At 31.3% G+C, this 23,019-nt stretch overlaps 2 protein-coding genes across 2 annotated transcripts; both read right to left on the reverse strand.

Moving 5' to 3' along the window:
* Nucleotides 1–522: 522 nt before the first annotated feature.
* LOC106393471 lies at nucleotides 523–3,744 on the reverse strand. Its single transcript, XM_022689337.1, has 7 exons — nucleotides 2,830–3,744; nucleotides 2,278–2,709; nucleotides 1,856–1,984; nucleotides 1,396–1,745; nucleotides 1,225–1,306; nucleotides 994–1,144; nucleotides 523–881 (listed from the first exon to the last, which is right to left on the reverse strand). Exons 1-7 carry the CDS (start codon nucleotides 3,742–3,744, stop codon nucleotides 523–525), a joined length of 2,418 nt encoding a protein of 805 aa, XP_022545058.1.
* Nucleotides 3,745–9,185: 5,441 nt separating this feature from the next.
* On the reverse strand, nucleotides 9,186–14,679 carry LOC106402997 (probable LRR receptor-like serine/threonine-protein kinase At1g29720). Its single transcript, XM_013843823.3, has 25 exons — nucleotides 14,541–14,679; nucleotides 14,244–14,421; nucleotides 14,106–14,177; nucleotides 13,947–14,018; nucleotides 13,804–13,875; nucleotides 13,615–13,686; nucleotides 13,442–13,513; nucleotides 13,274–13,345; nucleotides 13,110–13,181; nucleotides 12,948–13,016; nucleotides 12,758–12,844; nucleotides 12,621–12,683; nucleotides 12,470–12,538; nucleotides 12,329–12,379; nucleotides 12,197–12,238; nucleotides 12,076–12,119; nucleotides 11,599–11,978; nucleotides 11,322–11,517; nucleotides 11,215–11,235; nucleotides 10,954–11,109; nucleotides 10,790–10,881; nucleotides 10,491–10,701; nucleotides 10,167–10,398; nucleotides 9,938–10,091; nucleotides 9,186–9,864 (listed from the first exon to the last, which is right to left on the reverse strand). Exons 1-25 carry the CDS (start codon nucleotides 14,665–14,667, stop codon nucleotides 9,535–9,537), a joined length of 3,006 nt encoding a protein of 1,001 aa, XP_013699277.1. The 5' UTR covers nucleotides 14,668–14,679; the 3' UTR covers nucleotides 9,186–9,534.
* Between the last annotated feature and the right edge of the window lie 8,340 nt (nucleotides 14,680–23,019).

Here is a 23,019-nt window from a genome sequence, read left to right on the forward strand (position 1 = left end):
GTATAAAGCAAAGATATGACAAGGCATACTATTTTCAATACGCATGCATTATTTGATTATAATGTTCAACCTGACCCATCATTTCACTTTACATTCACAATTCTATTGTAAACTAATAATATACCTAACCGACATGTATTTGCAGCATGCGTTATATACAAATTTCTTATTATTTTATACATAAATGTCTAAACGACAAAAGTTACACATATAAGGAAAACATATTAGAACGTTTGTAAGCCGGTTTTAAATAATGAACAAAACAAATAATGTTGAAACCATATATATATCCAACCTAAAGGCACTTTAAACTCCCAACGTGATACATAAGCAGATAACAAATGGAAAGCTATTCATAAGATAATTCAAACAAATACGATTCAAATCCAAATAAGTTCAAAACAAGGTGAAATAGCTAAAACAGATCATATAACAATCTGCTCAGTCAAAGTCGAACATGTTACACTCACTCAAAGTTAGTTTGATCATTTATTTCAAAGACACATCAACAGCTAATATGATCTACAACTTCTCCTTGAACTCATACGCCAATATTGCTGCACTCTTCCCTTCCTCTTCAAGCAATTCTCGAGTTATTGTCTTACACGCATCGAGGCCATAGAGGGCGTGATACACCATCATCAACAAAGCCATCAACCCAGAGTCAACAGGAACTTTACTCTGAGCTACTGACTTTGGCCTAGCAACATCATAACACTGAATCACAGGCTCTGCTCCCAAAGGTTGACATGCATATCTAGCAAGATAAGGCAACATCTGCACGACTGGTTTTATAATTTTTTCCAGTGTGGCATCCTTGTGCAATGCCAAATTGCAATCAAGGATGATAATACTCCCACTACCAGCATCAAAACGGATTCCTATCCAATGTTTGTTCGCAACATTCAATGGAAAGTAATACCTTGTTGGATGGAGCATCGGAGCTTCTTTTGAAGGGAAAATCCCAGTAAGCCCTTTAGGAAATAGGTAAACCTTCTTTATTTTTCGACTTGAGAAACTTTGGAAAGGTCCTCATAATAGAAGGGACAAATTTGGTGTCTAGAAATGCAGCACTCCGAGAACCTTGAGGAGGCAGCAATGGAGACATAACCGAACGTAGAACTCGAATTAGAATATCAAAAACCTGAAACAAATTTTCAAGCAGTTAGCAACTGACCCAGGCGAATAGTTGTATGTGTAAATGTTGTCTTAATTCCCACATACCTTAGCAGAGTATGTACGAGGTCGATCCACAATTAGTAGTAGTTCCTTTGCAGATACTGCCAATCCCAAGATGTTGAACACACTAACAAGAACAATGAAGTACATAATAAACACACACGTCAAGGGAACCAAATACATTATGGAAAGCTACACCCAAGATGATAAACTTACAATTTCCCTTGCAATTTGGTAACCAGTTTTGCATACTTTCTTGTCTGTTCAGATATATCTTGTATAACAAATATGCACCTCTGAGATTCCCTAAGACGAGCAAGTACATGCGGAGCACATTGATAATCACAAACGAGACCTGATGGAACCGTCTTCTGCCTCTTACTTCTCCATGATGATTGGCCTTCTTCATTGTTGTCACCAACATTAATGTCGGCTATAGGTTCCTGATGATGAACCTGGTTTGTCGGCAATATAGGAATTTCAACCGGAATAAACGCTTTCTGTGTTAGTCCAAGCGAGAACGAAGGTTCATCCATCAAGCATTGTGGCTGCCTTTTACGACCTTCCTTTGGGTTGATAACAGTAACAACAAATTATTTATAACATCAACCTCATGGCTTTACAGATTTAATGTATAATGTAAATTTTTGACAATGAAGAAACTGACTCACCAAACGTTGATGGAAGGAGTTTGCCTAGAACGATTTTCGCTGATAGCTGACTGTGCACATGACTGAAGTACCCGTGTGACGCAAACATATCCAGATCCAGCATGAGCTTTATTACTTGGAGTGAGATTCCCAGCCTGATAGTAATATATACATGTACACATAAATTTGGTAAAAATAATAATTATGATAGACCTGTGAAAGCTTACAATAAAATATAAACACATAATTCTTACTTCGCTCATCCGATTGGATCTTGGAGGAGTAGAGTACTGACTAATATCTCGCAGCACGTTTTGTATAGTCATGGCATTGACATCAGCAACCGGACTTGAATGACTCGCAGGAACTGATACTTCTTTCGTGGAGACGTTGGAATGGTTCCTGCTCCACTCAAAGAACCTACGTGCTCTTTCCAGAGAGTACAAACCTTTTCAGTGACAAATGTGAGCATTTCTTCCTTAAACTTTTCTAATAATGTTTCAACGTAGACACCAACTTTCTGTTCTATTGCTTCTACTCCAGAAGTCGCCACTTTGATGTTTCTTTCCATTGAAGCAACCTCAGCTTTAATTTTCTCTAGCACAACCTGAACGATATAACTGGTCTCACTGTCTTGCACATTAGACTGGAACTTCTTAGCTCTCTTTGGCTTTGTAGTTGATTTAACCACTTCTCGCATACGATCAACATCACTCTTTTTAAGGCCAGAGGGAAAATCAGAATTATTGAAACGATGGCTACGGCTAATGCGCACTAACATGCTTTCAACTCGCGCATCATGTTCTTCGTCTGAATAAACCAAATTTCCCGCGTTTATTCGCCCGACCGGATCTTCAACCAAGACGCTATTTACGAGAAGCTAAACATGCAAATGCGTGTGCTATATTAAATACAAGAAAAACGACGCTCTATGTCATCTTGGCGTTTGAAAATATAAATGTATAAATAGCACAATATTTGTCAGAAAAGAATAACTTACATCAATTCTCTTATCTACATTGCGTGCGTGTGCAGGGTTCAGAGTCTGTTTCTTACAGAAAATATCACGGCCATGTCCATCCACATCTTCACTATCTGATTCGGATGATGAACACGTATCTTGCACAACATCTGTCAACGCCGGTACTGCTTCTACCATAACAAGCTGTAATGCAAGAACAAATCCTTTTATAGCAATCGTGTTTTGCGACAAAGCTATCTCATCTCTCTCTTTGATACTCCCCATAAGCATGTCAAATGCTACTCTCCCCCAAGGATAGGCAAAAAACGCATCAAGATCTTTTATAGCTTCAACATGATCTCTTGATATCTTCATCTTTAAGCTTGTTGGCAGCAAAACAGATTCAAGCAGCGCCAAACATGCATATTTGATCCGGATCTCCGTGTCCTTTACTGTTTTCCGGTACAGCATCTTGATGACGGAAGAGACGGTCACCGTGTCAACTTTTCCGAATAACGACGGCCAATAAGGTTGCTCAGTTATTGTTTCCTTTAGCATCATCTTTGACTTCGGGGGAAATTGACCACATGGTAGGCCCGTCACAATAGCAAATTCGAGAAGTGAAAACCGGACCGGTTTACCAGCAAATCGAAACCACGCTTCGTGCTTCTTCTTCGTTTTCAGCTGCCTTGACAACATATAACGAGCGAATCTACCAGAAAAAACTGGTTTGTCGGCAATCTCTATCAACTTTCCAAAAGAAGACCTCCTTATAATATCTAATTCTCCTTCGTCTAACGCATTAAAAATCTGTTTTAAAGCACTAGATGATTGATAGCTAAGAACACGAACCCCAATTGGTTCCTCACCGGCTGCAAACATCATATCTGGATTTGGCTGCATCTCTGTTTCTTCTGGTATATCAGGACAATCAACCAGCCGAGCAGACACCATTTCTTCGACGAGCAGCGAAACAGCTTGCCCACAAAAAACTCACTTCGTAGCTTCCGCTCTAAAATTTTGTGTTTCCCTGATTTTAGTTTCGAATACGTTAATAATGCGTCCAAATATTTTTTTTTCAGCTGATAATATCAATGGCGTGATGTAGACAGCTATAGGATCATTATTACAGCGACAGATAGGTTGTATAGGGTAACTGTAGCGATAGGTCAATCAGAAGTCCCGTAACTACATTATAGGGATACTTTTGGAATTTTTATAAATTAGAACAGTGCATATCCGACCACCTAAATAATTTTAATTTCGTGTATATCTACTGCAATTGCCCTATTTTTTTTCCAAAAAAGAATAATGACTCTATCTATAAAATAAATGAAATAAAAATTAAGTACGGTTAAAACATTTTTAGTCCAAATTTTATTTACAGTTAAATATAGAGTTCGTTTGGAGATGCTATTATGTTTTATACGTTTTGCATATTTAACCACAAACTTATGATTTCTATAGAGAAAATATAACAATGGAGTGACACTTTAAGATCACTGTTTGAATTTTGTAAATTCAGGAAATCCCCTATGGTAGAGTTGCGCCTAGCCTGACACTGTATGAGACACTACACCCATAGAGCTTAAGTCTTGTAACAATTACCTTACTAATCCTTTTGCACGCTACCGTATTTCCTCCGAAACTGATTTTATTTATTATTAATGGTTTGTTCGCGCTTCGTGCGGGTTATTGTTTGCTTGTAAATATATCGTGGACTTCTGTTAGTTGATTAGTGTGTATGTCCTTTTGTGTTTTCGGATGTGTTGTGTTTAGGGATTCTTTGATTTGACAATTGTGTAATGTGGAAGATTTTTGGGTGTTTTATCTTGGATGATAACTTATTTTTGTATGTTTGAAAGTCTGTGCTATGTGAGTGTTGTGAATTGTTAATTACAGCAAAATGCAGTATTGCATGTAGTTGTTTTGTGACGGGTGTTTTGTTGATTAAAATATGTTCTTAAATATCTGTAGAGAATAGCTTTATATGTTAATTTTTGTGTGTTTTGATGTACATATTGTTGCACAATATAATTCTTGTGACCATTGCAAAAACTTGTACTATGTTACTATATAATTGTGTATTATCATTGCAAAAAGAGAAGCTTCGAGCGGATGTTCTAGTTTTATTGTATCTTGTAGTGTTTTTAAGTGTTGTTAGTTTTTGCTTCTTGGATTTTTGCGTATGTAGATATTAAAGCTCCCGTGATGGATGTGTTGGTGTTTGATTACTTTTGTGATTACTTATTTGTTTTATGAAATTGATCTGATTTGGGAGTAGGAAGTGGATGCTTAGATGGTGGGTAATTATATTGCGGTGGCATTTGTATTAATTTTGTGTGTTTTGCTTATAAACTTTATCGACTGTTTTTTTTTGGGCTCATTAGTTTCCATAAAGCACCGATAACTTTTAAATTTTCATGTTTTATATGATAATACATTTTGACCCGCTCTTTCAAAGGACCGGTATATTTTTGGTTGATTATTTTTAAAAGTATTGAAGAAGGTTATGTGTTTTGATTAAATAGAATGTTATTTATAACTTTAAATTATAATGTTTAGCAAAATGATCAAACGTAATTTTTCTTCTTTCTTTTCAAAAATTGTTTTTATTGATTAATTTTGTAGTACAACTTTAAATTTAGAAAAATATGTTAGAAATAATGATTAATTTCAGGTATGGATAAACAATAGTATTGAAAATGGTTTTATATAATTTACATTGAGATTCGATTTTGATCCGTGTTTCGAAAAGGCAAGATTACTTTTTAACATCATCAATCCGCACCTCTACTCAAAGATTCTTCTCAGATTGTTCGCGAGGAATTGGAAATTATTAGGGAATGTCTTGTAATTTCTTGAATTGGGATTTTCTCTATAACTGGTTTAATAGTTTTCATGCTCAAAAACTAAATCTCCCTTATGTTATCAATCGTATTATGTTTGTTGACATTCCATTGTTGTTGAATGTATGTTACGTTCTTCGAGGAGTTATAATCACATACTTTATGCAATGTTTCTTGGAACTTTGACACGTCATTAATTGATCTTACAGGCAACATTTTTAACTCGACCGAAAGATGAATACTCTCGGATACAAGGTTTTGTATTTCGATATCCAATTAATGATTACAGCTACTTTTGTACGGTTTCAAATGGAGAAAGTGGATCGAGTGAAACAAAAGTAGTTCTAGCAGATCTAGTGGATCAAGTGTGAATCTAACGGATCTTGCAGTTCAAATATATGTATGATGGTGAAAGTGGATAAAAAACAGTTCAAAATACTGTACACATTTAATATAATTTATATATAAATTAATAATTTAGTTTTTTCATAATATAATTAAAATAGTTGTTTTAAAAATAATTTTCTAAATGCAATAAATATATAATTTCTTATTCAAAATATAATAGAAACTGTTTAAAATATATATATACTAGATTTTAACCCGCACGTTCGTGCGGATATTTTTTTCATTTTATAAATGCATTAGATATTATTAAAAATGTTTTAAATATAAAATTTTATTTTAGAATTATATATTATGTAACTCAATAATATTATTTTTTATATTTTTTATTCAGCATTATTCATATATAGTGATTTTTAATACATTTTACTTTGTTATTAATGCTTATTTCATACTAATATATTTTTGAGTTAGATACAATAAAATAACAATATCAAATAATCACATAGAAAATCTCTTTCAAAATATGTTTTTCTTTAATTTATACATTTTGTTATAATACATTTTTAAAAAATTTAAATTTATATTATAGAAAATAAATAAGTTCAAGATAATTTATATTTGCATGCTCGGTTTAAAAAATATACTTTAACATTTATTATTTTAGTATTTTACAGAATTTAAGTAAAAAAAATATGTTTAAATATTATAGCCCTATTATTTTAGAAAATTTTATACATAGTAGCATATATCATATTATTTTACTAAATTTTATTGATATAAGATATTTTTTGTATGCTATGATATTAAGTTTTTTTTTTAATTATATTTTCAAAATATTCGATTGCTTTAATTTTTACGATATATATAGTTTGTTTTTTTCCGTGGTGCATTTCAAAAATTATTCTTTATTATCTGTGATTTAATATTTTGTAAAATTTCAAATATTACCATTTTGAGTTTGAATATTTATTTTTAAAATTTATATTTTGTCAAGTAAACTTTGAAAAATTACAGTACTATATTTGAGTTTGGAATATTACATTTTGAATGTATTTTGTTACTACATTAATACATTATTTTATAATAAAAAATATTTAAAATTTTGGTGAGATTTTCTAAATTTTCTCAACAGATTTTTTTATAATTAAGAAAAAATTATAATTAAAATTTGATTTGAACTACTAAAATTTCATAGTTTTCTAATAACATATTTTAAAATAGTATATGAATTAAAGGTTATTATATAATATTATATCTTTGTATATAAAAGTTTTAAAAAATATATTGTCGAGAGTTTCAAAATAAATAAAAAATAATATATAGTTGTAGATATAAAAGTTTAACATATCTTAATAAATTTATTTTTGTTTAAAAACATTAATGATGAGTGATAATTTATTTAAATAAAACAATTTAAAAAAATAAAATTTGTTAATTTACCTATTTAATATAATTTTATCATGTTTAATTCTTATATAACTTCAATTTTTATATAATACATAATCTAATTATATAATTTATTAAAAATAGTATATAATTTTTATTTTCTTTTTTATAATAAAAGTTTAGTCAACATTGATTTATAACAATATTATATTAGTAATTACGAAATTAATTAATATGTTATTTTATAAAAATATTTAAATTTTAAGTAAGATTTTGTTAGATTCTTTCTCAACAGATTTTGTTATAATTAAAAAATAAAATTCAAATTTATAGTTGGTTTATTATTAATGTAAATAATCAAAATATCATATTAACTATTTCTTTAGATGGTTCTACTATGACTTGCTAATGGTAGATAAAAATAGAACCCTAAATTAATAGATTAGATATATATATATATATATATATATATATAATTAGTCATTGTACCTATTATTAATATAAAAGACTATAGTAGAGAATTGTTAAGTAATTATATTACTTAAAATAAACTCTAAAGGAACAAACGGATCAAGCATTGCAGATCGAGCAAAAAAAGTGGATCCAACAGATCGAGCGAAATAAAAGTTGATCAAGCGGATCTAGCGGTTCAAAACATAGGCTGAAGGATGAAAGTGGATAAAAAACGGTTCAAAATATTGTACAAATTTATGATAATTTATATAAGGTTTAAATTAATATTTTTTTGTATTTTTTTATAAATTAATTAATTTTAAGATAAATATGTACAGGCTATTTATTTTATACTATAAGATTTAATAAACTATAAATTATATATGATATGAATAAGTAGAATACAGTAACTTAATATTAACCAACTCACCAACTTAAAAATATTTAAAAAAAAATCAAAGTAAATATTACATTATCAAAAATATTATTTTAAATAATAAGATATATATATATATATATATAGCCAAAATAATATAATGAAATATAATGATCCTGTGTATATAATAAAGCTAAGTCTAGAAATTAATAGTTAAAATAAGTTGCATATATATATGAATTACTAAACAATATTATTGTATTTATTATTAGTGGATAAATTTGAACTACTCCTAAATGGGAGTTGATGAAATGAACCACTTGTGGTTCTTAAAACAAGAACAAAAAAAAAACGTTTTTTAAAAAAGTGATCGAGCCACTTTTTACACATAAATTGATCATATTTTTGCTGAATGGTAAGAGTATAGTGGATGATACACACAATGCAGTTCTTCCATCAATTATATTCTCAGCCATAGGTTCCGAATGGAAAAAGCGGATCAATCGTTGCGGATCTAGCGGAACAAGTAGATTGAACGGAACAAGTAGATTGAACGGAACAATAGTAAACATATAATTCTTGTCTAGCCTAAACCTCTACTAAATAGTACCTATGTAAACTCCACTCAGTCACAATCTGTCACTCTCTGGCAATTACATCATATAGTACAATTAACTAAAATCTGCCACTAGATTCGTCTTCTGACAACCCTCTCACTTCTCTTGGACATGAAAGTAAATTCAACACCCTTCGATATCCGATTATGAAAATACATATCATTCGTGCATGATCACCTAATTACTTGCTCGATTATAGACATTGTGGGTTGTGGCCTAAATAGGCCATTTCTAAATTTACCACCTTATTTCTTTGACCGTAGATATTATATTTATCAATTCTCACCCAAAAATTCTACAAAGACACAAAAGTCAACTTGTGCAGAAACTATACAAATAGAGATATCAGCACATATTTATATAGTTTTTTTTTGGTTAAAATATTTATATAGTTTACCACGTACGTAGAAGTCAAATACATGATCCAACATAATAGTTACTTCTCCTAACTTGCATGGTAGAGTAGTAATCTTGGCGAAACTATGTTAGATGTTTGCACATAGATGATTTAACCGATTCTTGGCTTGTTTATCAACATTTGAAAACTGGAGAAGTTGACCGGTTGTGAATACAAAAGTTTTACTATCTTTTGGGTTTTGATTTTTCGACAACACTTTATTCCCAACTAATCAAGTGTCAGTATCCACAATCTTACCAAGTGTGATTCAGTGATTGTGTCTGAGTGGTTCATCGTAGATTCGAAGCTCTGTTTAAACTACTGTCTAGAGACAGCAATGGACTCTGGACTAAAAGGGTACAGGTCGTAAGCAGATTCACAAGACGAAGGAATTGTCACGATCTCTGACGATTGCTTAAACCTTAGTTCATCTCCATACACTCCAGGGTCTGAGATGATTTGTTCTATCTCTGTTTCGCCTTCAAGCATCTTCACAACTTCCGACATGGTTGGTCTTAAGGTCGGAGACTTGTTGGAACATAGAAGCGACACCTTTATCATTCTCTCTGCCTCCATCCCACCGAACACTCCCTCAAGCTTCGGATCCAGAATCTCAGAGAAGGCTCCTTTCTTCTGTAAAACAAACGCCTGAAATTGAAAAATAAAGAACCTTGTTAAGCACGCAACGCAGATACTTGTGGGGGAAGTATTGGTTGAGTACCCAATCGAGAAGACCAACGCAACATTCGTTATCTGGTGTGTAATTGGCATTGCTCTTTCCGCTAACGATCTCCATGGCCACCACACCGAAGCTGTAAACATCTGCCTTTTCTGTTAGGTAACCCCTCATTGCATATTCAGGAGCCATGTAGCCTCTGTAACCAAAACATAACTTTAACAGGACATTCAAAAACATTATCAAATGTTGGATTCATTTGTATAAGACTGACATTGTTCCTGCAACTCTGGTGGTAATGTGGCTCTTCTCGTCTTCATGAAGCCTAGCCAACCCGAAATCCGAAATCTTTGAGTTCAGATCCTTGTCTAGCAGTACATTTGTCCCTTTGATGTCTCTGTGAATGATCTTAACAGCTGAATCTTCATGAAGAAAAGCAAGCCCTCTCGCGATTCCTACGCATATTTTGTGTCTTGTTCCCCATTCTAGTTTTAGACCGCTTCTTCCTGCACACAACAGTTACAAGAAAACAGTCAACTTCAAGACAGGAGAAGCTAAGCATCCAGCAACAAGATTTGTTTCATAGTCAGAACTTTACCAAATAATGCATCAGCAAGACAATTGTTCTCCAAGTACTCATAGACAAGAAGAAGCTGATTATTCTCACAACAGCATCCATAGAGCTTCACAAGATTTGGATGCTGCAGGCAGGCGATCATACCTATCTCGTTTACAAACTCCTTGTTACCTTGACATGATTTTGAAGATAGCTTCTTTACCGCTATCAATGTTCCATCTGGTAATCTCCCCTGTATTGTCAAATTACTGGCATTAACTTGGTTCTCACGTCTTTTTTAGTACATTGGCATTTCTAGAACTTAAAAACACTTTTGTTACCTTATATACAGATCCAAAGCCGCCTTCTCCAATCTTGTTTAATGGATCAAAATTGTCAGTTGCAACTTTTAGTTGCTTCAAACTGAAGGAACCTGTTGTCATTTAGATCTTTTAGCTCTTTTTTTTCACAAACAAATCACCAATATAACGTCAACTCATATTACCTCTCTTTCCTGCATCTGCATTTCTAACACATTTCTTCCAGTAGAAGGCGCCGAAAATCATGAAAACCAGAGAAAGTATCAAGGCTGCTATTCCGAGAATGAGAGGATACGTTCTTGGTTTGTGTTCTTTTGTGACTGGAGAAGTCGTCACTTCAACTGAAGATGGAGAGAAGCAAAATAATGAGAGAGATATCGATCAATATTCTTACATAAATGTAGCTGAAAATAGGATTAATAAGACTTGACGTTTCTTCTTCTTACCGCCACATTCAGATTCAGAACCTGAGAAAACAAGAACAAGAAAAGGAATCAAGATTAAAGTTCATAAGAAACTTGATGTTACTTTATACCAAAGAACTTCTACTTACTGGGACAGACTGAGATTGCAGATATGAGAGAGCCATAGTTCCCTCTTTTAGGAATGATGGTTGTGCCTTTCCCTGCCCAGTAAAGCCGTATCTCTAAAGTGTTATCAGTCACGGTCGTGTTCACTTCTTTTATAACTTCCTTGTGAGTTCCATTAGCCTCTTCTCTTATGTTGAAATCCTCCCAAATCAACTTCCCCTAAACAGATAACAAAAGAATTAGCCAAAGATGCTGAAAAATTCTTCTTGAGGAATCCGCAGCTAAAAGATGTAAATGTACCTGAACGTAAATGTTAAAGAAGCGTTTGGCTAGCCTAGCATATGGTTCCTCATCTGAGAATTGAATCTCCGCAAAATGGAGTTTCACATTGTAGCTTCCATTTTCAAAACAAAACGCAAAGTAAGCCAGACTCAGGGGAGAACGTTGAGCTGTCTGGTATAGCTCAGGATATTTTGCAGATTCTGATGAAATTGAGTATGCATCTTCTGTTATTGCATCATCCATAAAGTCACCAGTATTGCTGAATCCCCAGTTTTTCCCATGATAGTTCATAGCTGAACCGGTTAGTCCATAGTTATCACCCTCATATAAAAACCTTCCTCGAGAGTTTTCGATAGTTACATCAGGTCCTCCACAGTTTATATGAAGCGATTTACTATCTGCACAAAATGAATTTCTTTCAAAACCATACTCAAATTCAAAAAAAAAACTTGTAAATGGAAGCAAAACAATTGACTTACAAAATACGACACTTACAATTTTGACACTGGCTTATGGCAGAACATGGAAGCAGTCTGGTTCTGTATCAAGAAAATTGAGTTAACAAAAGTGTGCACAGCGACCTGTGATTCATAAGAGTAGTCAAAAATGTTCTTACAGTCTGTTTCTTGACTGCGAGCTTTCGTATGTGTTTACATTCCTGCATCAGGACAGTATTGTCATCAAACTTTCAGAAAGTTCTAAGAACAAAAAAACAGTAGTTAGGATAATAATAGAAAGAAGAACATACGTCTTCTCTCTGCAGCTTGGAGACCATGTGAAGTTATTATAAGAAAGATCACTGTCCATTGAAAACGCCAAAATAAAAGCAAGAGATTATAGCCTATTAAGGTTGAGATATTTTTTTTACATGAAGTGACACTGGCCATACATATTGGTGCTTGCAGTAAGGAAAGGTCCTGATTCAATTTTTCCTGACAACAAATTTCCAGCCAAATATCTGAAAACAAAAAAATAGAGTTCATAAAACTTTACTTCATAATCTAAAATGCTCTCTAATCATTCAACACTATGTGACATACGTATATTTCGGCGCAACTGCATTGGCTGGTATTTCTCCAGTCAGTCTATTAAAGGAAAGATCGCTGCCCGGAACAGGAAAAAAATTGGATGGTGTTTCAAAAAATGAGACCTACAAAAGATATCTTATTATATATACATGAAACTTACAAAGCCATGAGATTGGGAAGGAAGATCCCAGATAGTTGTTGGGATAGGTCCTGTTAAGTTCAAGTTTCTGAGAACCCTGAAAAAATTAACAGAATCAATCATGAGTCCTGAACACATGTATTGTAAACAGGATCATGTCTGGACCGCAGACATAAATACATATGAGATACACTGCATACAAATATTTCAGGTTCTTGCTAATTATATTTGGAAACTGTCCCAATCCAGCAGTTGTGTCACTGATCCTCCTGTATAAAAAAAATTAGTGGATACAGTTTAGATAAAGAATATCATGTTTATGTGCTATACAATCTTGGATGTATTGGGACAGTATTGCTTACAGGTCTATCAAATTTTCTAGACGGAAAATGGAGTCTGGAATAGGTTCTCTAAGGCCACTGGCATAGAGTTCTCTGGTTAAAAATAGGCACAAGTCAAAAAAAACTTTGAAACTGATTGTAATGCTTCTAGCTGTTAAACCCTAATACATAATTTCTTGGCTTACAGTCTTTTAAGTTTAGATAAGTCTCCTATAAACTGTGGGATGGATCCGTTAAGCTGATTATCGCTAAAACGGCTGCAGACAATACAATGAAAAAATGTAAATACATAATGGTTATACAGTTGAACAGTTTAACAGGCTATCTTATAATGAAAAGAAAGCTGATTTTACAGATTTTTCAGATTTTTTAGTCTTCCTAATGTCTCGGGTACGCTTCCAACTAATTGATTAGAAGAGAGTGCTCTGGGAGAATCAGCAAATCAAAAACAAAATTAGTTGTTCATGTTTTAAAGAAACATCCTAATCTCTAATCATGAATAGGTGATTAAAATATTCTTGCTTACAATCCTTCTAAGTTAACCAGGTTCCCAAGTTCCTTAGGGATAATTCCAGAGAATTGGTTGGCTTCCAGAATTCTGAAGTCATTGAAACAAACAAACAAACAAAAAAAGCATTATTTACGAATTTTCCAAAAGGATGAAATAATATATGTAATCACATGAGCTGACCCAAAAAAAAACTGTAAAACATACAATTGGGTGAGGTTAATAAACTTCCCCAGTCCTTTGGGAATGTCTCCTGATAATTGATTCGCACAAACAGAGCTACAAAGATAAATTCAGGTAAATTTAGAAGTCTCACTTCCTTCACAAGAAACTCGAGATAAAAGACTTACATAGATGTGAGGTAAGGCAGTGAGGCCCATTCCATAGGAATTGAGCCGTAAAGATAATTAAGGCATAAGTCACTGCACAAACAAGAAAAATAAGTTCCATTTTCTATAATGTTTTGTCAACCAAAACAGAGGAAACTGAACACAAAGATCCCTCCTCACATCGATTCAAGATAATGAAGTTTTGAGAGTTCTGGTGGAAGTCTACCCGGAAGACTGAATTTCTTAAGGATACTGCACATGAAATAACATTAGTTATATGGATCCCAAAACCAGAGAAACAAACGTCCAGTTTCTTACAAGTGTGTGATATGACAAGTTTTGTTGTTGTTAAAATGACAGTCACATCTGATTGTGCTGTTATGTCCTTCTTTGAGGACATCTTGAGTTATCACCAGAGTCTTTGTGAGACATGGATCTTCACTTAGGTTCAGGTGCTTGACACCGAGTGTGGATGCAATATCCTTGAGGGCTTTCACTGGAAAAGACAAACATATTAGAGACAAAATCATGCTTTAGTTCAAATTCACAAAGATAAGCCATATTTGTCTGGCGACATATATATAAATGCATTGAAAGTTAAAACAATTAATAAACCTTCATCTGGGTGCAGAGAAGGAGAAGCAGAGACTGTACAGACCAAGCAAATAAAAATAAGAACGGTGAGAAGAGAGCTAAAATGGCGGCTTTGCGACATCATCATGAGCTTGTTAGCTGAAGACATGGAAGATTTATGTTCAAGTGATCTACATATGACTTCAAAACACTACATCTAAATAGTACTAATCAGTAACCCTTCCTAAATATCAATATTTATATAAAAATGTTAGATATATCTGTCTATATTAAAAATTGTGCAAGATGTGAAGTGTCTTGAGAATGTAATTTGGCTAACCTGAGATTAAGAGTCTACACGTGGGGTCTGATTGCTTTTTAAATCGGGAGAGATGTATTTCTTAATTACAACCCAGCCTCTCTGAATTTATTTATATACAATATGAAGGAAAAACTTTACAATGAGGATTATTCACCCATTCTATTGCATTTTTAATATTCTACTTTTATAACTACTAGTGAGATTTCATGATTCTCAAAGCATTATTGTCACCAGTCTCAACAGAAACTTACATAACCGATTCTACTTTTGTTGTTGTTGAGTCCCAATTTGGGAGCGGTGGCTTGTTTTAGTAACAAATGAAAACTGGAGGGGTTGATCAGTTGTGCATCAATAAGACTGACAGAATTTTACATGAAGTTTCATAGGTTTAGCACTTGAACTAGTTGGTTATTCTGTTCAAATTATTAATCAACCTTCTTGATAGTTGACTTGCATTTTCCCTTCGATCCAAGAACTAGTTGGAATAAAAATTTATTTACTCCACTTTGATTTCTTTGGTTCTCTGTCAGTATTTTATAATTTTATGCAATAGAGTACTAAAGTACTATACAGACACTGAGTCAATTTGGTCCTTTTCTAGGTAAGTCAACTAATCCTTTTACGTCTATTATTCTATACAATAGTCGCATAGAAAAAGCCATTGCTTGAAGATTAAGTTTAAGAAAATGAATAAGAAATTAAACATTTAATATTAATTAGAAGACCTTGAGAAGTCTTTTTGCTCTGGTGAAAGACTTCTTCAGAATTTTTCTTTAGTTTTATTTTGAAATTCTGGTCAAACCTCTAATTTTGAAAGCAGACTTTTATATAATTTTTCGAGTCGAAGACTTTTCTAGAAGTTTTTTCTTAAAAAGTCCAACATGATCAACTACAAAACTAACCTTCGTAGCTTCTTACGATATTTCGAAGACTTCATATGAAGGTAAAAAGACTTCGATAGAAGTTTACTCCTAAAAGATTTTTCCATAAGTTTTTTTTAGAAAAATCAAATATGTGCAAACCTTCGGTTAATTGCAAAACTAACATACTCATCAGAAAATGCTTCTCTAGAAGCCTTTGCTGGTATAATTGAGAATTTTACAAATACAAATGTAAACCAAAATTTACAAAGGAAGACTTCTTACATATTTATTTATATGTTCGCACCACTTTAATTATATATGTAATATTTACTGATTTTTTTAATTATTTAATATATATTTATTATTTCATAATATGTAAAAACATATAAGTCGTCATAAAATAATTTATATATCTAATGTTCATTATGCGCAAGATGCAGTTTTAACCTAGTTGTGCATTATTACAAATGATTTAAGAAGCTAATAAATAGTGAATTGACTAAGGGTTTAGGTATCACCTTAATTCGCACCAATTTAATTATATATGTAATAATTACTGATTTTAATCATTTAATATATATTTATTATTTTATAATATGTAAAAACATATAATACATAAAATATTTATAAATCTAATGTTCATTCTGTGTAAGGTACCGTCTTAAATCCATACCCCATCTCATGGCTCATCTCCTGCTTTGGTAACTTTCTCTTCTACTTCTTCAGATTTAGTGACTGAGAATGTTGAAGGAGGTGTCTTTGGTAGCCATTTTGCTGCATTACATTCAGAGTTTTCAGGGTTTGAAATGGGAGATCCTTCTCAAAGGACTCGAGGAGGTCGACCAATTAAACCAACACAAAAAGTTCAAGAAATGCAGTGGACTTTAGTAGGAGGAAGAAAAAATAGAGGCCGTGGCGGTCGTGGCGGTCAAAGAGATCATAGACCTCCATTTTAAACGCCTCTAAATCTCAGGTTTATGTCATCATGCTCCGTGCATGCATTGGAAAACTCCCATCTTAACCAACTGCTAAGTTACTTTGTAACTTCTTCTATAATTTCTCATATATCTGTTTCAGATATATGTTTTCTCAATTGTAAGATGTTATTATCGAACAATTGTAAACCTTGGTTACTTTTATTTTAATGCATCAAATTTAGTCAAAAAAAAAGGGTACCGTCTTAACCTAGTTGTGCATTATTACAAATGTTTTAAGAAGCTAATAAATAGTGCATTGACTAATAAGGGTTTAGGTATCACAACTAGACCAAGAATATTCTATAAATCAAATCTCCATATTTATTAATTATGTTAGTCCTATATGGAAATAATACCTTAACTACGGTCAAATGAAAATTTCTAATAAATTACAGTTATTATTTCTAATATAATAAAAAGAAATGATTCCTATGATTACATCCCCTTATATTAATACCATGTATAAGTTAGTTGTTAATAATTGGTATGACAAATGACATTTATTGTAAATAATCTAGAAATAGTTGGTTTGTTAGTTATGTGTTACGAGAGAGCATATGATTGATGACATCTAAGTATATTGGCAATTTTGTTATTAATTTACATTTTTAAAGTTAATCCTTAAAAATGCTTCTTTTTTAATATAATAGTGGTATTCTGGTGATACGCGACGGGTTCATATGTTTTATTCTCTAATGAATTCACAATTGTTTTTTGATCCATTTGATAGTAGTTAGTGACAGGAGTGTAAGTGGTATTCATTGATCGATTCAATAAAAATAGAATAAATAGCTGATTTATACCAAATTAAATATAGTTGAACTTAAACATAAAGTAAAGCTATGCTTTTTATGCTTTTTCCATATAGATCAGACCCGGACAGATGGAGATGCTCTTCAGAGAATCAGCTCGTCTGTTCTCCACTTGATTTAGTTTAGATGGGTAGACGACAAAAAAAAACATAAAGTAAAGTTGATGTTCCAAAAGGAAAAAACATGTAAATGCATGCGTTTGCTAGGCGTGGATTGTTTGCCGTTTGTGCTATTCACATATGTTATTTGCAGGCCCGTGCCTCTTATAAGGCAGCTAAAGCATTAGCTTTAGGCCACAATTTTTTTTAAAAAAAATTAGGCCACATCTTCTATTTTATGTACAGTACTTTTTATTTTATTTAGCTTGATACAAAACCACGAATACTTGTTAACAAATCTTCTTCTTTATTTCTTCCTTCATATTTTTTTAAAAAATTCAATCTTCTTTTTTATTTCTTTACTTAGTATGGAAAAATCTTAAATCTTGTTAACAAGTTGATTAATAATTAGTTATAAAGTGCTTTTGAATTGAATTTTAGAATAACAATGGTTGTTGGCGGGTGGTATTTATGAAATTATTTATGTTCGGAAATCGAACTTCTAAAAATGGCACTACAAGCAGAAGTTAAAAGAGTTGCTGAAATATTGAACTCTATGAAAGTAATGGGAGATTTTATTATAACTCATGGATTGTTTATCAAATATGTTAGCAATTCTTTTTCAAAAAAATATATGTTAGCAATTCCAGTTTAGGTTGCTTCTGCAGAATTTGTTTTTTAAAGTTGAAGTTGATAAAAATATTTACGATTTACTATATGTCACAAAAGAGACTGAATGGGAACTAGAAGATGTGTTTTTAACAAATAAAAATTTATTAGGGTTACATTTGAAAAAAATGCTTCAGGCCACCAAATTGTTTGGGACGGCACTGGTTATTTGTTTTTTGGTTTTGTAGAAAGTATGTGACGTGTTTGTTATTGGTGCATTTGGAACTGAGTTGTAATAATGTAGACCATATTATGTGGTGGAATTGTTCTTTTGGAGTTGTATGAATTTTTCTTGATAGTTATCTGTTTGTTTTTCGGTTAAACTATTGAGTTTTTAGTGTATTGTATAAACGTTTATTTTGTGTAGTGTATATGTTTGAGAAAAGAACGTTAGACAAAAATTAATTGTAAAAGAGTAATAATATTTTTATATTTGTGGCCAGCATAATACAAATAATTGTTATTGGTTTTTTTCCTGAAAAAAGGCTCAAATAATTGTTATTGTTGAAATACATAAAAGTAGTTGCAATTTGATGTTCAAATATTAAGCAATAAAAAGATTCACCACATCAATACTATTAAAACAGAAGGCTCTTTTTTGAGGTGCCCTCCTGTTTCAACAGTATTTACAGAGCCATGCCACTGAAATATTTTAAAGCTATGATTTTTATTAAATTCTGTTTTTCCTTTTATTCCAACAAAATATATATTTGCCCTATTATCTCTCTCTTTCATCGATAAAAAGGTTCTCCTCTCCAACAATATTACCTTATTTCTCTATCCTTTTCAATCAAATCACTAAAGCATATCTTAACCATCATAGATCGAGTTTGGTGTGGTGTTTTGGCTCGCTCGCTCTCCCTTTGCTCTTCTTTTACGACCATGGTGAGGTGAGGTGAGGTGAGGTGAATTGGTTGAGGTGAAGTTAGACATGTTGCAGAGGCGGGTTTGATCTTATTTTTCTTATTCTCATGTGAGGATTCTGTTGAGGACGGCGAGAAGTCGAGGAGAAGGCTAAATCAGAGTTTTGCGAAGTTGGGTAGTTTCTTGCTCCGTCGTGGTTGTGGTTTCCGATCGGTGGATTCCACAACCCAACGCTTTCGTAAGCTATCGCCGCCGGAGTGACCGATTGAGAACGAGCTGAGAATGAATCACAACGCTGGCTGGAGGGAGGTAGCTTGAAAGATTGCGGCTATGGGTGTTAGGAGACGGCTGACGAATCCGCTTAACTGAGGTTTATTACTTTGCTTCTGGTTTGTACGTTTTTGTTTTATTTGATTTGAACCGTATAAATCATTAACTAATTCTGGTCTAATTGAAATCGATATATATATCAGTTTACAACGTGAACGTTATATGTTGAATGGTTGAATGATTAGACATTCCATGGTGATGGTTGAATGATTAGACATTCCATTGTTGAAGACCATGTTGAACTTATGGTGATGGTTGAATTGATGCAGGTTATATTTATTTCATTGATTAAATTTTTGCATAATATATGACGGTATATGTTAGTACATTACGGACAGGTTAGCTATACTTTAGTTTTGCGTATCTGTATCATAACAATTTATTAAAGTTAGTTTGCATAGCATAGAACATATTTTGAATACAGTTAATACGAACCACAGAGTGAGATATCACTTTGAAAATCGAGAATCATAACAATAAAATAAAAACCATTCAGTTTTCTACAAAAAAATCAAAACCATTCAGTTTTTTTATATGAGAAATTCTTGGGTTCACCCCCTAGGTGAACCTACCAACCAATAGTGGTTGAGTATTTGATATTTGATATCTTTTAAAAAAGGAAATAAAATTGAATTTCCAAATATGATATAAATTTTTAAAATAAAATAATAAAAATACATAAATATAGTTACAAAAAATAAATAAATAAATATTGTTAAAATGTTAGCAAAATACTAAATCCTATACCCTAAATTCTAAACTCCAAACCCTAAATTATAAACCTTAAATCTTGGATAAACCGTAAACCATTGGAAAATTTTAAACCCTAAATCATACATCAAAACTAAATCTTAATAACACTAAACCCTAAACCCTAATCACTAAACCCTAAACCCTTGGATAAAGCCTGAACCCTTGGATAAATCATAAACTCTAAATCAAAAATATTTAAAATTAAACCCTAGAGTTTATGATTTATTCAAGGGTTCAGAGTTTACCCAAGGGTTCATAGTTTACCCAAGGGTTTAGGGTTTAGTGATTAGGATTTAGGGTTTAGTGTTATTAAAATTTAGTTTTTAGTGTATGATTTAGGGTTTAAGATTTTCCAACGTTTAGAGTTTATCCAAAGTTTAAGGTTTAATGTTTAGGGTTTAGGATTTAGGGTATAGGGTTTAATATTTTGCTGAAGATTTAACAATATTTATTTATTTATTTTTTGTAACTATTTTTATGTATTTTTATTATTTTATTTTAAAGATATAATCTAATTTGGATATTCAATTTTATTTCCTTTTTTAAAAGATATCAAATTTCAAATACTCAATCACTATTGGTTGGTGAACCTAGAGGTTCACCATAGGGGGTGAACCAAAGTATTTCTCTTTTTATATTGTCCATAACCACTAAAACTGGGTAAGTAAAATGCCTCTTAAACCATATTTAATGTTCTTGAAACATTAAATATATACCAACCCCATCAAAATATGCATCATATATATATGTGTAATTTTTTTATAATATTTATGTTAACACATTTGTTCATAAGTTATTATTTTAGAATATATTCTTAATATATCCACAAAAGAAATAATTTAGAAATTAAATATGTGATAGAATTTTTCTCCACCAGTTTTAACAACAATCCCAATAAATCGCAACACATTTGATTATGTAAATTTATTTCCTTCAAATTATAATTATATAGAAAATGTGAATAGTAAAAGGAAACAAAAAAAATATTTTGCAAACAAAAATATTCGTTTGTAAAATCTTAACTATCAATTGTTTTTGGGATTTTCTATGTTCAAATATATGTTAACAAATCTTAAATTTATGAGATATGATTATGAAAATGCATTAACCTTATCAAATGTGATTTATATTAAAAAAATCCGAGACACTAACTTTCAGAAGTTTTTATTATTAGACCTTTTAGGCATTTTGAAATATTTCGAAAGATTTTATGGCCCATAATTAATTGAATCCATAAATTTTGTAATAATCTAAAATGATTGGTTTTTCTATTCCGATCTGATTCCCTAGACCACTTCAAGTTTGAGTAATATATCAGCCGTTTGACGTAAAAAAAAATACAAATGGGTTAAGAAGAAAACAAAATTACTAGATAACATTTCACTGCCCCCATTACTCATAAGATAATCATTTGATCAAACCGCAAATTATAAAAATACATTATAACCAATTTTTTGACTTTTTTTTCTTCTGAAAAGTGGGTATTAATAGCATCCGATAACAGCACATTATAAGCAATTTAATCTCATTAAATTAAAAAAGTTATTAGTTAATATAAGATATATAATGATATTAGTATTTATTAGGTAATGAATAATAATGATATATGAACATATATTTTTAATGAAAAATAAGACTAATATATTATAAATTTAATAGTTTCTTAAAGTTATAAGCTTTAATTTATAGAAGTAAAAATTATTAATAACATTTTTAAATTAGTTTTCTATGAATAAAAATATCTCATTTTCGAAAATTTCATCTCCAAAATTCATGTTATTTAAAAACATACAAAATTAATATGATCAAACATGTCATTATGTTACAAATATTTTAAAACACATAAAACATGCATGCAGATTTGCATTTTATAATCGAATCACGTCACCGCCATAGCTAGACAAGTAGGATCTCTTGGATTAAATTTTTGAAAGTTATCACCACTACATACAAATCTGCATGCATATTTTATAATTATTCTATTAAATAAGAAACAAAATATTAATCAAATACAAATATGCTAAACAAACATATCAAATCAAATTTATAATAAATTTATTATAAAATAGAGCATATCAAATCAAAGGTGGAAATATATCATCATATTCAGTTTTATAATATTAAAAATATAAATTAATTTAATAGTATCAAATATATATATATATATATATATATTTAAAAAGAATATTATAACGGTTTCAGTCATACGGGCTAAGACCTAGAAATATAAATACAGTTTGGCAGTTATATTTAAAATTATTTTCAACAAACATAAACGATATACATCACAAAATAAAATTGCATATTTATTCATAAATTTAAGTTAAAAAGTTAAACTTGAAAGTTATAAAAAATTAAATTAAAATTTTAAATAATTTCAATTATTTTAATTAAAATAGTATATGGAGGACCATAATGTTTTTAGGCATGGGCGTTTGGATACCTGTTGGAGTTCTGATTGAGTATTTTGGATTTTGGGGTACTTCGGTATAGGCGTTTAGAATCCGTTTAGGTATTTTTAGATATTGGTTCGGGTATTTTTAGTGGGTTCAGTTATTTTGGATTGGGTTCTGAATATTTTAGATTTTGAAAAAAATAATCAAATTATTCATCACTCTTACTGCTTATACTTAAAAAATTACAGGTAACTTAGCTGATTATTTAAAATTTTAATAGGTTGAACGTTTATCAAGTTTGGCAACAAAATTTTGAAAATAGAAAAATACTAATTTAGTTTTTTTTTTGATAATTTGAATTCAACTTTTGTTAATGAATGAAACAAGAAGCTTAACATGCATTTTAAATGAATAGCAAATCACTTTGAATATTTACT

The sequence above is a fragment of the Brassica napus genome, chromosome A7 (genome assembly GCF_020379485.1).
Source record: "Brassica napus cultivar Da-Ae chromosome A7, Da-Ae, whole genome shotgun sequence".
In the NCBI taxonomy this organism is placed as follows: Eukaryota; Viridiplantae; Streptophyta; class Magnoliopsida; order Brassicales; family Brassicaceae; genus Brassica; species Brassica napus.